Source organism: Typopeltis vanoorti, chromosome 15, assembly GCF_054136105.1.
Source record: "Typopeltis vanoorti isolate ZY-2024b chromosome 15, IOZ_Tvanoo_1.0, whole genome shotgun sequence".
NCBI lineage: Eukaryota > Metazoa > Arthropoda > Arachnida > Uropygi > Thelyphonidae > Typopeltis > Typopeltis vanoorti.
In genome coordinates, this window is record NC_143563.1 from 43,111,355 (window position 1) to 43,125,584 (window position 14,230).

Sequence of the window (14,230 nt, forward strand, 5' to 3'; positions counted from 1 at the left end):
TGGGATGAACTGGAGCTTTAGGTGAGGTCAAGGGATGACCTCCCCACAACAGACCAGTATATCATTATATGCCTATAGGAAGAATGCTCCAAAATTCCCATTCATTGCTATCATACACCCACCTTAATAGGATGTAGGCCCCTCCTTTCACTGCTTTGACCAACCTAAGTATGCCTCGTAGGATTGCTGCAGTCATTGTGACAACAGGAGAGGGCCTACATCTTATTAAGGTGGGTGTCATGGTTGTTTGTTCCTCACACTGATGTCTGTTGATTTCTTTCCAAGCAGTGTATGTGTAATGTATGTATATATATATATATGTAGAAGCATCAATGGGAAAAAAATAGAACTAGAAGAAGAATTAGATAAGTACCAGATCAATGTAATAATAGGTATGAATGAAAAAAAAGAAGACAAAAAACAGATGAAATCTTTCTAAGTAACAAATATAGAATGTTATATTCAAGCAATAGCAATCAGGGAACAGAAGGAGTAGCTATAGTATTCAACAGTAAATATGAAGATAATCTTCTTGAAGAGTAGGCAGTTTCGTGTAGAGTGATGTGGGCAAATATCTGAATGAGGAACTGGACAGTGAGACTTATTTGTGTCTGTGGGCCCACAGAAGATTCTAACAAGGAAGAAATGGAGGAATTTGGGGAGGTATTAGAGAAGGCAGCTGACACAGTGAAAAAGGAAACGTTATTCCTTGTTGAACATCTAAACAGCAGAGTAGGAAATGATTACCAGATATGTAGAAACATTTTGAGAAAATTTGGAGAAAATAGCATATCTAATAATAATAGTAAATGTCTGCTGGATTTCTGTTCAGGACATGGACTAGGTATTACTAAAATCATGTTCCAACATAAAAGTGTATGCAAATTCACATGAGAAGATGCAAGGAATAAGGAACTGTGTTATTGTCGACAGTGATGTTTTCCCACTGGTTCATGACATGAGTATACAGATGATTTGAAATAGGAAGTGATCACTGTTTAGTTTTGAGCAGGATAAAATTAAATTTCACATTGAACAGAGGAAGTGTATAAGAAAGTTTTAAAATGAATCCAAATTGAGCAACTTTCAGAGGTGAACTGTAGACTCAAATACACAAACATCATTGAAGCAAAAATGAAAGAGTTTAAAAACAAGAACCAAACCTTGGAGATTCAGTGGCAAACCCTGAAGAAAACTTTGATTCGGCCAGAGAAGCATATAGTTTGGTTATCTGTAAGGATAGAAAAATTACAACTCCATAGTGGACTCAGGAAGTTAGAGGCAGTCAAGGAAAAGAAGCAAGCATGTGGAAAGTTCTTGGCAAGTAAGTCAGCTTATGTTCTTAGAGAAAGATTTAAGAAAATGAAGTACTGCATAGAACTAGCTAAACAAAAGTCTTGGGAATACTTTAGTAAGAACATAGAAACTAAATATCAGGAAGGTGGCAAAATATTCTGGAGGCTGTTGAAAAAGTTTAGAAATGGAGGAAAAAGTACTGTAAAAGGAATCAAAGATGATAAAGTTGACATGAAAACTGAAGATAAAGATATTGTAGATGTCTGGAGTAGTTATTTTGAAAGATTGCTAATCCGTACTTGAATTAGAAAAATTCATCAAAAACATGAAATGTGGAAAGGCAGCTGGAGTAGATGAAATTTGACCAGAAATGCTCAAATATGGAAGCATAAAAGTTTTACAATGACTGCACTGCATAACTCAGAAGGACTGATCAGAGGGTCGGATTCTGAATAATTGGGATAGAGCTCTCATAGTACCCATGTATAAAAAGGGAAATCAAACTGAATGTGAGAATTACAGAGGTATTTCCCTACTGAGTGTTCCTGGAAAGATTTATGCAAGTATACTTGAGTAACAGCTAAGAAAAATTGTGGAAGGAAAACTTCATGAATAACAAGTTGAATTCGGGGATAATAGAGGTTGTCTCAATCATTTTTCACTTTAAGACAAATAGTTGAGAAATCTTGGGAATATAACAAGGATTTGTGTTTGAGTTTTGTAGATCTGGAAAAGGCATATGACAAGCAGCAAAAGGAAGAAAGCTGTTCCAAACATCCAATTATATGGTGTAAATGGTATGTTATATCGAGTAATGCATAGTCCCATATTTATAATACATATTTGAGCTGTAAGTCAGCAGTTAGAATTGAAGGAATAGATGTACAACATGGGTGCACATTATCTCCACTGTTATTCATTATCTATATGGATCACATGAAGAAGAGTGGTATTAAATCTGATATCAAAATTGGCAATATTAATCTTAGATCTTTATGCAGATTACTATTATTATTACTATTATTACGGGCAACTCCAGGGAGTCATTAGACTCATCGAGGGAGGCCCCAAATCATATTCATCACAACTATTTGACATTCATACAGTATCTATCATACCTCGCCTTAAACTCATTCACTGTCACAGCATCCACCACAGATTCAGGGAGCGCATTCCACTCATTCACTACTCTAAAAGTAAAGAACCCAGCTCTAACACCTTTACTAACCACACTTTTGCCCAGTTTCCATGGATGTCCCCAAGTCCTCCCACAACCAGCCCTGTTCTCAAAAATATCTTCTGAATTAATTTTATAGAAACCCTTCAGTAATTTGAATGTCTCAATCATATCTCCCCTCCTCCGCCTATCAACCAATTTTTGCAACCCACAAATCCTCAACCTGTTCTCATACGGTTAATTCCACAGACCTGCTATCATCTTGGTCACTCGCCTCTGGATCCTCTCCACCTCCTCCCCATCAAGAAGAAACCTAGGTGACCAAATCTGAGCACAGTAGTCTAGATGGGGTCTTATCAAGGCTCGATACAGAGGAACAATAACCTGCTTGTCTCTGCTTGTCAACGTATTCTTCAGCAACCAAGTGATTTGATGAGCTGTTTTGGTCACTTTTGCAATGTGTCCCCTAAATTTCAATTCCTTATCTACCAACACTCCTAAATCTCGTGCCTCATCAATTTCCTGGAGCACGGTTCCACCAATGCAGTAAACTGCCGCCAATCTTTTCACCCCAAAATGCATAACCTTACATTTTGCCATATTAAACTGACATCCATTCTCCTTAGCCCAGACCTCCAATCTATCCAAATCATCCTGCAAAATTTTGACGTCATCTGCATTCACTATTGCCCTACCCAACTTCGCATCATCCGCAAACAAATGAACTGTTCCTCTCAGATCATTTCCTATATCATTTATGAACAAATTAAACAGCAGTGGTCCAAGAACAGATCCTTGTGGCACACCACTAGTCACAGGCCGTCTTGTGGACTCTACTCCCGAGTAAACCACTCTCTGATATCTCTCCGTCAACCACCCTCCTATCCAATTGATAAAAGATGATGTCATACTTCTGAATAAATAAAGTATAAGTTTGCAAGATTCCTTCACTAAATTGAATAACTGTTGTAATAAATTTGGTATGAAAATCAGCAATAAAAAGACAAAGAAATAGGTAGAAATATTGAAAACATCAACTATATCCTGAATTGTGAACCTGTAGAACAAGTAAAACATTTCAGCTATTTATGCACTGTTTTTAGTGAAGATGGCAAATTAAATATGGAAATAGACAACAGAATTAGTAAAGCTGGTATGGTAGGAAGTCAACTGAATAAATTTATTTGGAATAAGAAAGAAGTTGGTCAAAATACTAAACTAGCTGTGTACCAGACAGTGTTCATACAATTTTAACTTATGGATCTGAGAGCTGGGTTGAAAATAAAATACTTGATCCAAGACTGGATACCAGAGATATGAGAGTTTTGAGAAGGATTAGAGAAGTGAACAGATGGCATCAATGACAGTGTCGTATTAAAAATGAGGATATTGGGAAAGAACTTGCCATTGTTAGCATTCAGGAATGTATTATCAAAGCTAATCTCAGTTGGTATGGTCATTTCAATAGAATGGGAGAGTAAAGATTAGCAAAAGAAGTGTTCTTTGCCATTTTGGCAGAAAAAAAAAAAAGACCTAGAAGAAGATGAAGTTGTAGGTGGATTGATAAAGTAAAACGTTCCTCAGAAGATAGAAATGTTAGATCTGATAATGTTTGAATCAAATAACATTAATTTGGAGGAAAGTTGCTGATCGGAAGTTAGTAATGGTGTAACTTTATCATGTAGTACTATCATAATATCCTGTACACCCCCTTAGGGTATGTATGAGGAATTTGATGATGATATGTATGTAACTCACTCATGGAAGGGTTGCAAGACCTATAGCATATCAGTGCCGTGTATAGACAAAGAGGATAAGAAAAAGGTGGAATCCGTTGATATATTATAAAGGTTGGAATTTGCAAAAACAGAGTGAGAGAGAGGCTGTTCCAAAGAACAGAGGTAGATTGAATAAAGAGGATCCAGAGAAGTTGATTTGACAAGTTTGGGCTTTACTGTTAATGAGTGTTGACTAGCAGCTGCTCTTGTCTTTACAGTTTTAGATTAATTAATTTTTGGATTATTTTTACTTAATAATTATAGTAAAAATAAATTTTTGAAATTTGTAAAGTAAAAAAGTTAAATGATGGCCAGTGATAGTGAAATCCCCAGTGAACATGATGGTAAGAAGGCACATGCAAGTTGATATGCTTGGAGGGGAAAAACATGGAAGTTATAAAAAAAAAAAAAAAAAAAAAAAAAAAAAAAAAAAAAAAAAAAATGAAAGAAAGCTGGTCAAGGAGCTCTAGTGTTGTGTATAGAGCATCAAACTTACCTGTTAAAGTCATAATAAAGAATTATGAGAAAATGAAAAACCTTTGACTCATTTCATGTTAGTACCTCCAAGATAGCATATTCATGTGAGAGTGTAGAGAGGATGAAAAAACTTCACGTATGTGTGTTATGGGTTAATTACATGAATTCAATATAATATCGCCATAACAGTGGTGTTGATTATAGATTAATAGGATTAATCCATTCTTAGAGGCCTTGAGGTGGCTTGAAAAGTTGATGTTTTATCCAAGAGTGAGTTTCCAGATTACGTTAAAATAAAGTATATGAAAATAGGGAAAAAAAATCCTTTGCCCATCCACAACATTGATGTACTTTAGGTTTACAACCTTGTATTTTTTTTGTGGGGGGGGGGATAAAATATATAAACTTGCTAAGTATTAATAACTGGAAACAATTCTGAATTGGTTTTGAGATGAGTTTTGTGTGTGGGGGAGTATACACACATAAAACCTGTACACATAAAATAGCACCTATCTTTTTAATGGTTATGGATCACCTTCTGACTTTGTGAATGTTGATAAAACTTTTTGAGCCATCTCATTATTGGTTTAAATTGATAATTATTTGAACAATTAATTATTCAAAATGATATGTTATACATGCAGTGTATGTACTAGAATTGTGTCAAACCTTGATGACATTAACATACATCTGGAATATGAAATTGCTAAACTATGAATTTATAATGTTACTTTAGCAGAGCAATCATGCACATCATTCATTCATTTAGTAGGGCATACCAAATCAAACAAAAATTTCCACTGAGGTATCTGGCTACAGTCTCACTGTTAAGGCCATCAAACATTTAATTAAGAGAAAATGGTTTTCAGTGATATTATTAATATCTACTACTTTGGAATATTAATAATTGCAGTGAATGTTCTGTGCACAATAATCCATATGAGGCCTGATCAAGGCCTTATACATTGGCATCATAACCTCTTTATTTCTGCATGTCAAGGTCCTCTGCATCATTGCCATAATCCGATGTGATGTCTTCACAACTTGTGCAGTGTGGCCTCTGAATTTTAGGTCCTTGTCCAACATCACTCCTAGATCTCTCATCTTCTCTACTTCCTTTAAAGTTTCCCCACCAAGTGTATACTTTGCATCCCATTGTTTCTTACCAAATCTCAAAACCTTACACTTTGCAACATTGAACTGATAGTTCCACTTATCTGCCCATTCATGCAATCTATTCAAGTCCTACTGCAAGGCCATAACATCTGCTTAACTCTGTATTGCTCTCCCCAATTTTGCATTGTCTGCAAACAGCCTACATATCACTAGTTAAACCCATCCCAATATCATTAATATGCAAATTGAACAACACTGGTCCCAAAACTGACACCTGCGATACACTAGTCACTTTTCTGTTATGGTATACCCCCCCCCCCCATATACAACTTTCTGATACCTATCTGACAGCCAGTCACTGATCCAACTCAGAAGTCTATTATTCAATCCCTTTTTAAAATTTATTTAATAGTTTGTCATGTGGGAGCCTGTGAAAAGCTTTTGCAAAATCCAAGTATATCAAGTACATCACTGTATATGCATTTCCCTTGTCCAAGGTATTTGTCACCTTGTTATAGTACATAAGTAAGTTAGTAAAACATGATATCCCCTTAACAAACCCATGCTGATAACCACAAAGAATAGTGCTGTTTTCAACCCAATTCTGTTCCTACTTCTCACCAATCTCTCTAGTACCTTCACTACAACTCCAGATATACAGATTGGCCTATAATTTGAAGCCACAGCTTTATCACCACTTTTATGCAGTGTAACAATTTTGCCTTCTTTCCACTCCCTTGGAACCTGTGTTGTTGTTGTAAGACTCTTACTAAACAAGCATGCTAATGCTACTGCCAATTCCCTGGAACATTCCCTTAAGACATGTGGTGATATGTCATCATATTCTATCACATTATTGACATCAAGGTATTTATTTCCTCAAATACCTCCTGCTCACTCATAATTAAGCCATCCTCTCCTATGTCCTCTACACTTAAGTTCCTCATTATCTCACACTGATCAGGATGAAACACTTTATAAATTGATCACTGAATACCTCAACAATGTTTTCAGCAGCAGTTACCATTCTACCATTTTTCATCCATTAACATCATCTTGCCATGCTCATTCTTCCTTCTACTTGTTGCATATCTAAAAAACTCTCTAGGGTTTTTCTTCACCTGATTTGCCAATTTCTGCCCATACTGCTCTTTGTTTTCCTTACTAACTGAGTCCCTTTCCTGGCTTGTTTTTTATACTCTTCATGAAACTAATTATTACCATTATTCATCTTGTACTGCCTCCAAAGTATCTTCTTCTTTCAGATTTCATGCTTAAGCCCCTCATTCATCCATTTTACACCTACCTTATTCAGCCTTTCGGCCTTCAGAATACATTCACACATTGATGCTGTTATGTATTTCTTTGTCAGTTCCCAAGCAGCATTTATTTCCTTACCGCTCAATCTTCATTCCATGCTATAATTCCAAGTTGTCTCCTAAGCTTGTCATAATTACCAGCCTCATAATTCTGCATATATCCTTTCCTCACAGAAGTGCACATGGCTAGCCACAACCCAGGTAATCACTTCATGATCACTGACCAACTGGAGGAAAGTGTGAAACCCCACTTGCAGTTATATTCTCTGACGATATGATCATATCTAAAACTCTTGATCTATAACTCTCAATGATTTATTATATGGATATATTTTTGTTGTTTTCAAAATCTTATTCTAAAAAATATACTTAACATTTTTTCATAAAATCTAAAAATATATAAGGGGTAAAGCACACAATTTCTGTTTTAGAATTAAATTGAGGTAAGCCATGAAAACTAGATAATTTTTAATAGGGAGAAAAAATAGTTTACAGATGTGAAAAGAGATTGAGTTTAAGATCTGAGAAATTCCAGGTAATTTTGATAGTGTTAATTAAATAGAAAGTTAATTTTTTTTTAATAAATAGTGTAGTTGGAATTATATGAGATATTTTTGCTAACTGGGAGTATTAGTTCATTTTAAATATCAAATTATATTTTATTTTGGAAGTGTTGTATTCAACATAGATTGGCGAGATGTGAACCCATAAAAAGAAATAGAAAGTAGGTAGCATAAAATTTACTTTCATTTATTGCATTTAAAATCCACTTTTATGGTTCACATTGTTTGCATTTCAGTGATTACTTTATTTGAAAATGAACTAAGAGACTTTATGTTTTTTCTTTTGATGAAATTGTGTTAAGATGTGAAATGCACTTTTTTTTAATGATTTTAATTTTTTTATTTGTCACGTACTTTTCATATTGTGATAAACGCAAGATATTTCTGTCCCGTATTTTATCCTATTGTTTCAAGTAATTATACAGTATTTGATATTAGTAATATTTTTTCTGTTATATTAATCTACTGATAGTGAAAACAAAAATAGTTTTACTAACAGTTTTTTAAATAACTTTTTTGGTGGATGATTTTTTTTCTTGTGTCAATTTTCTTTCAGTATATACCAAGAATGAAGAGTCTAATAGGACTGAAGAAATACATGAAGTTCTGCAGAATGGACTACTTGATAATTCCAGCTCTTTGCACAAAAGCCCATGCTCTGAAGATCTCTCTGAGAATAAAACATTGCTTACAAATGCAGTATGTTAGCTGTACTGTATATTCTGTATTTAGTCATATTGTAATTTAAAATATTTTTTAGCTGTTTATTATTCAATAAGTTAAAGATGCCAAGAAATTCTATTCTTGGTTTTATCCTTTATCCAAGTGTATGTAAACAGAGTTTGCATATAAAGTAACTTCACAGCTGGGCTTACTTGTATATAGCGCAGGGGTGTCAACTAATGTTTGCATAAGATCTACATTGTCCATTCAAATATAAATGCGATCTACTTTTTTCAAAATTGGAGTATAAGGTATAAGATTTCTAATTTATGTTTAGACAAAGAAAAAAATTATCGTAATATTATTTATTATTATAATTATCGTAATATTAATTAGTTTAATATAATGCTTAAAAGAATATTAAAAAAAACATATATTGCAGTTTTTTAACCACACTGATTAAAATAAACATTTCATTTTGAACTCCCTGATGAAACAGATTCCTGGTGAATCAGATTCATCCAACTGAAGTGAAAAGGGAAATTTCTTCTACTTGTTTTGCAACTGTATTTTATTTTGTTGATAGCAGCAACTATTTCAGCTGCTGCAAGAAATGCTTTTTTAAAAATTGCACCATCACTAAAGGGTTTCTTATGTTTGGCAAGAATATGGCTCACTCTTAACGATACAGTTGTTGCTGTCTCTGAGTTCGATATTATTTTAATGAAACAACTGAAAAAGGGAACGTGGATACACTGTTTCATAGCTGCTATGCACCGATTTAAAGTGTCGTTCCAAGTTCCCTTTTTTCGGCAGATAAACACTTCCATTACAAATCAAACAACAACATTTGTCTTTGATCATAATAAAGAAATAATCATGTTCCCACTCTTGATGATAGTGTCTTTGCTTTTTTCATAGTAGTCATGATGGTACAATTTTAAATTATATTAAAACACTTTAAACTTCAAATTTTAAATTTGCAGCAGAGCACTAGCACAAAACAAACAACCGAGTTTATAATACTGCTATCATTTATACATCGAGCTTCATGTGTTATGTTTGTACAGTGCATCAAAGCGAACAAAAACCCAAAGTGGGCGTGTCTATGAGGGCGCATACATTTCCAAGTACACTCCACAACAAAAGTCTTATAGCGGGAAATTTAAATATTTTTAACTAATATTTGTAATTTTTTTATTGAAATTTTTGAAATAAAATTCAATTTAATATAATTGAATTATAAACTGAAATTATTGTACAAAAAATAATTATTTTAAGTTTTTAATTAACGTAAATTTTAAATAGAACCATAATATAGATTATGGTTCTATTTCTAATGATAAATAGGTTATAAATGGTTATAGGTTATAAATGATAAATGGTTCTAATGATAAATAGGTTAACATTATTTATTTGCTTTATCATATTCGGACTCATCTATATATGATTTTGAAAATTGATCGCATAATGCGATCGAAGCATTATGCGATCTACCCGTAGATCGCGATCGACGTTATTGACGCCCCTGATATAGAGGCTAATGACTTCACATCAGTTGCCTTAGTATCCCATAATGCAATGCACATATCCTTATGGACATGTATAAATGCTATGCATTATGAGAGGGGACACTACCCAGACTGGTTTCGACCTTTATTGAGGTCTGATAATCGGAAGCCAGACCCAAAAGTGATACCAAGGTTGAAGTAATGCAAATGTCATATTTCTATATACAAGTAGTCAAAGTGAGATCTTGCTCCCACTGATGAGACTTCAATAAAAGTCGAAACCAGTCTGGGTAGTGGCCCCTTCCCATAATGCATAGCATTATATCACCTTATCCTTATGTGCATTGCATTATGGGATACTAAGGCAATTGATGTGAAGTCATTAGCCTGTATATACAAGTAAGCCCAGTCGTGAAGTTACTTCACATGCAAACTTTGTTTGCTTACACTTGGATAAAGGATGATACCAAGAATATAATTTCTTGGCATTTTTAATTTATAATATAACCAAGTGAAAAAATACTTTCAACATGTTTATCATTCATTTTATCCTTAAATGCCTTACTGAAAAATATAAACAATAAATTACACGATAACCGCAGTAATTAACTTTAATGAAATGAAAGAACAAATATTTCATACTGAAAATAACAGTACATCATCAATGTGTAGAAACAAGCAAATCAAAGGAACAGGAATACAAGGTACATACAGCAGTCAGTAGTTTACCAATTAAAAACTGTTGCTGCGTGCTAGAAATTAATATTAATAAATAATATTATTAAAACTATTTTTGACGGTTACATAAGATAAGAATCTCTCAAACTTTTGGGGGGGAGAGAGAAAATTGTTCCGATTCAGATTTGGCTGATGTAAAAGGGTTTCGCAACTTTCTTTGAAAAGCCGTCATATTTAAACCTGCTTCTGTGGAGAAGACGAGCTTCATCCCACTGGATACTGTGTTTAGTATCAATACTATGTTGTGCCATATCAGACTTTTGAGGTTTCATATATTCGATATAATATTGATGTTCATTAATTTTTTTTTTCCCCACAGAATGGCCTGTTTCCCCAAAGTATGTTAGATTACATTCACAAGGTATCTGGTAAATGCCAGCTAATGATAGAGGTGACAGTTTGTCTTTTGTAGATGGCAACAGATGATAAATTTTGTTAATAGGAAAATATGTGAGAATGAGATGATACTTCAAAATTTTGCCAATCAATTCAGACATACAGAAATATAAGGGATTGGAACCCTGTGGTCTGTTGAAGAATCCTGAGGTGTTGGAACATAGGAGTCAATTATCTGCTGGATTTGATTAGGGTTGTAACCATTAAATTCCATTAACATTTTGATAGTGAGAAGTTCTTGTTGTAAACTTGAGGGAGAGGAGCACACTTTATGTGTTCTATTAATTAGCGACTTGATAACACCAATTTTTTGGGAGGTGTGATGAGCAGACTTTTGATGAATGTATCTGCCAGTAAAGTGCTGTGCGCATAAGAAGGATGTCCAAGAATAGTAAACCACCAGCCGTTTCTTTTTCCATGGTGAATTTGAATGCATTGGTGAAGGCTATTGATCTGTTGTAGGAAAGTGGTAAGTTCATTTTCAACAAAACCAATGAGAGGGTTGCGGATGAATGGATGAGAACAAGGTATCTCATTTTGTTCTCATCCCAAAAATTCATAATTTATGAATTTTTGGGAGACCACGTAAACGAGGGGTTCTTCCAAAATGAGTGCACAACTTGTCCAAAGTATTTGATCCCAACTGACAACTTCATCAAGTAGGTTATTTAATTGTTTAATTTGTGTTTTTGTAGGGTTATAACTAAAGATTAGACTTACTGAAAAATATTTTATTTTTATACTTTTGAAATTACACACTAAACAGGTAACAGTAGGCAACTGACATAAACTGGTTTTTGTTGGATATCTAACAGCAGACAAAGAAGAAATGAATCTCAAACCTATACACATGTTAAAGGAGAATTTTGAGGAAAAGGCAAGACTAATAATAATGATAATAAACTTTTGCTTTCATGCTTAGAATTCATGCTTAGAACAGAATGTTATTAACATTGTGTTCCAAAGGAAAGATGCCAAGAAATTATATTCTTGGTTTAATCCTTTATCCAAGTGTAAGCAAACAAAGTTTGCATGTGAAGTGACTTTACGCCTTAGCAATTGTTATATAGAGGCTAATGACTTCACATCACTTGCCGTAGTCCCATAATGAATGCACATATTCGTATGGACATGTAATGCTATGCATTGTGGGAGGGACACTACCCAGACCTGTTTCGAACATTATTGAGGTCTTATCAGTGGGAGCCAGACCCAGAAGTGATACCAAGGTTGAAGTAATGCAGACGTTATATTTCCACATACAAGTAGCCAAAAGGTGTCACACCTTATTACTAAAATACTCTGGATTAGAGATAGATGTTGAAAGTTTTTCCACTTAGTTATGCTATAAATTAAAGATTCCAAGAAATTATATTCTTGGTTTTAATCCTTTATTCAAGTATAAGCAAACAAAGTTTGTGCATGAAGTAATTTCATGACTTGGCAACTCATATATAAAGGCTAATGACTTTGCATCACTAGTCAACATAATACAAAGCACATATCCTTATGGACATGTATAATGTCCAGTTACAATCTTTATTGAGGTCTCATCAGTGGGAGCCAGACCCAGTGGTGATACCAATGTTAAGGCAAGTGATGTGAAGTCATTAGCCTCAATATTTGAGTTGCCGAGTTGTGTAGTTAATTCACATACAAACTTTGTTTGCTTGCACTGGGATAAAGGAGTAAACCAAGAATATAATTTCTTGGCATCTTTAATTTATATTATCTTCCAAAATAAAGATGTGAATAAAGTCACATTAGAGAGAGAAAAAGAGAGAGACTACATACAGGATACAAAGGATATACAAGGAATTTGAAATGGAAGTAATTATCAAGTAGTTTTCAGAAGGATAAAAATGAGTATTGCAAAAGAAAAGTACAAAAATTGTAAAATAATTGAAGCAAGCAGCTTTCATCTGTGAATCGTAGATCCAAATATATAAATATTACTGAGAGAAAAGTGAAAAAGTTTAAAAAAAAACAACCAAACCCTAGAGTATAAATCGCAAGATCTAAAGAAAGCATTCACTGATTCAGTACAGAAAGCATGTAGTTAAGTATCTCCAAAGTTAGAAAAATGAAAACTAAGTTGGCGATTGCAGGAAACTAAAGAAACAGTTGACATAAAGAAGAAATCATTTAAAAAGTTTCTTTCTGAAAAGTATAGGTAAATATGACTTCTCCATTGCTTCTGCCTTAGTATCACCACCTCTGGGTAGTGACCCTTCCCTTAATGCATAGCATTATACATGTCCGCAAGGAGATGTGCTTTGCATTATGGGAGATACTAAGACAAGGAGTGATGAGAGCTTGGTCCACCTTTACCACTAGTTGCCTCAGTCTTGAAGATACTTCAGGTGCAAACTTTGTTTGCTTACACTTGGATAAAGGATTAAACAAAATTTATTATATTTAAAAAGTTTCAGTTTTGCAACTTGCTTATTCTTAAATGTAGAACTAAACGAAAGTAATGGGAAGAATTTTTGTGAACAATGTAGAAGATTAATGTAATGGTTGGTCGATTGGTAGAGCCTCTGCTACTAATGGCTCAGCAAAAAGTTGAGCGAGTTTGAGCACGGTTAGTAGTTGGAAGGGAATTAATCATTCGATGCTGTTGGCACATTCTCCCTCGATGAGCCTTTGGACTCCCTGGAGGTGTCACATAATAATAATAATAATAAGCTCTATACAAATCAAGCCCGAAATTGGATTGTGACAGACTAATCTACTCAGGGACTATAAAGAGGAAGTTTTTCTTTCTCAGCTTTGTATAGTTCATAGTCATCTCACCCATTCCTTCCTATTGAAGGATGATGATTATGCTTCTGTGTGAGTTGTGTGCCACAGGACTGACAATCGTTAATATTTTAATTGACTGCTCTTGCTTTGCCAATGAGTACAGTCACTGTTTTAGTTGCATTCATAATCTGTCTGAGCCCTATACACTGAGACAGATTTTATCAGATTCACCAAGTGTCACCTCCATTTTTAAATTTTTACAGAATATCAATCTCTGCTATCTTATATAAAGTATCAACATATTAATTTTATTAGTATTTAGTGTATATATGCTTTAATCACCTCATTTTTATAACTGTTTTTATGAATTTTTCTACAGTTTTTTTTAGCATTTTTGCATTTGTTTATACACACCTTTTAGGTCAATTTTTATATACTGATTTTTATACCT

At 34.0% G+C, this 14,230-nt stretch overlaps 1 protein-coding gene across 4 annotated transcripts in view; it reads left to right on the forward strand.

The window, feature by feature from the left end:
- LOC150098707 (uncharacterized) overlaps nucleotides 1–14,230 on the forward strand; it is a 202,021-nt gene that overhangs the window by 60,774 nt on the left and 127,017 nt on the right. For all 4 annotated transcript variants that reach the window (XM_090404840.1, XM_090404843.1, XM_090404842.1 and 1 more), the window contains exon 4: nucleotides 8,283–8,425. In XM_090404840.1, coding sequence (XP_090260966.1) covers nucleotides 8,283–8,425 — 143 coding nt within the window. The remainder of the gene's footprint in view (nucleotides 1–8,282; nucleotides 8,426–14,230) is intronic.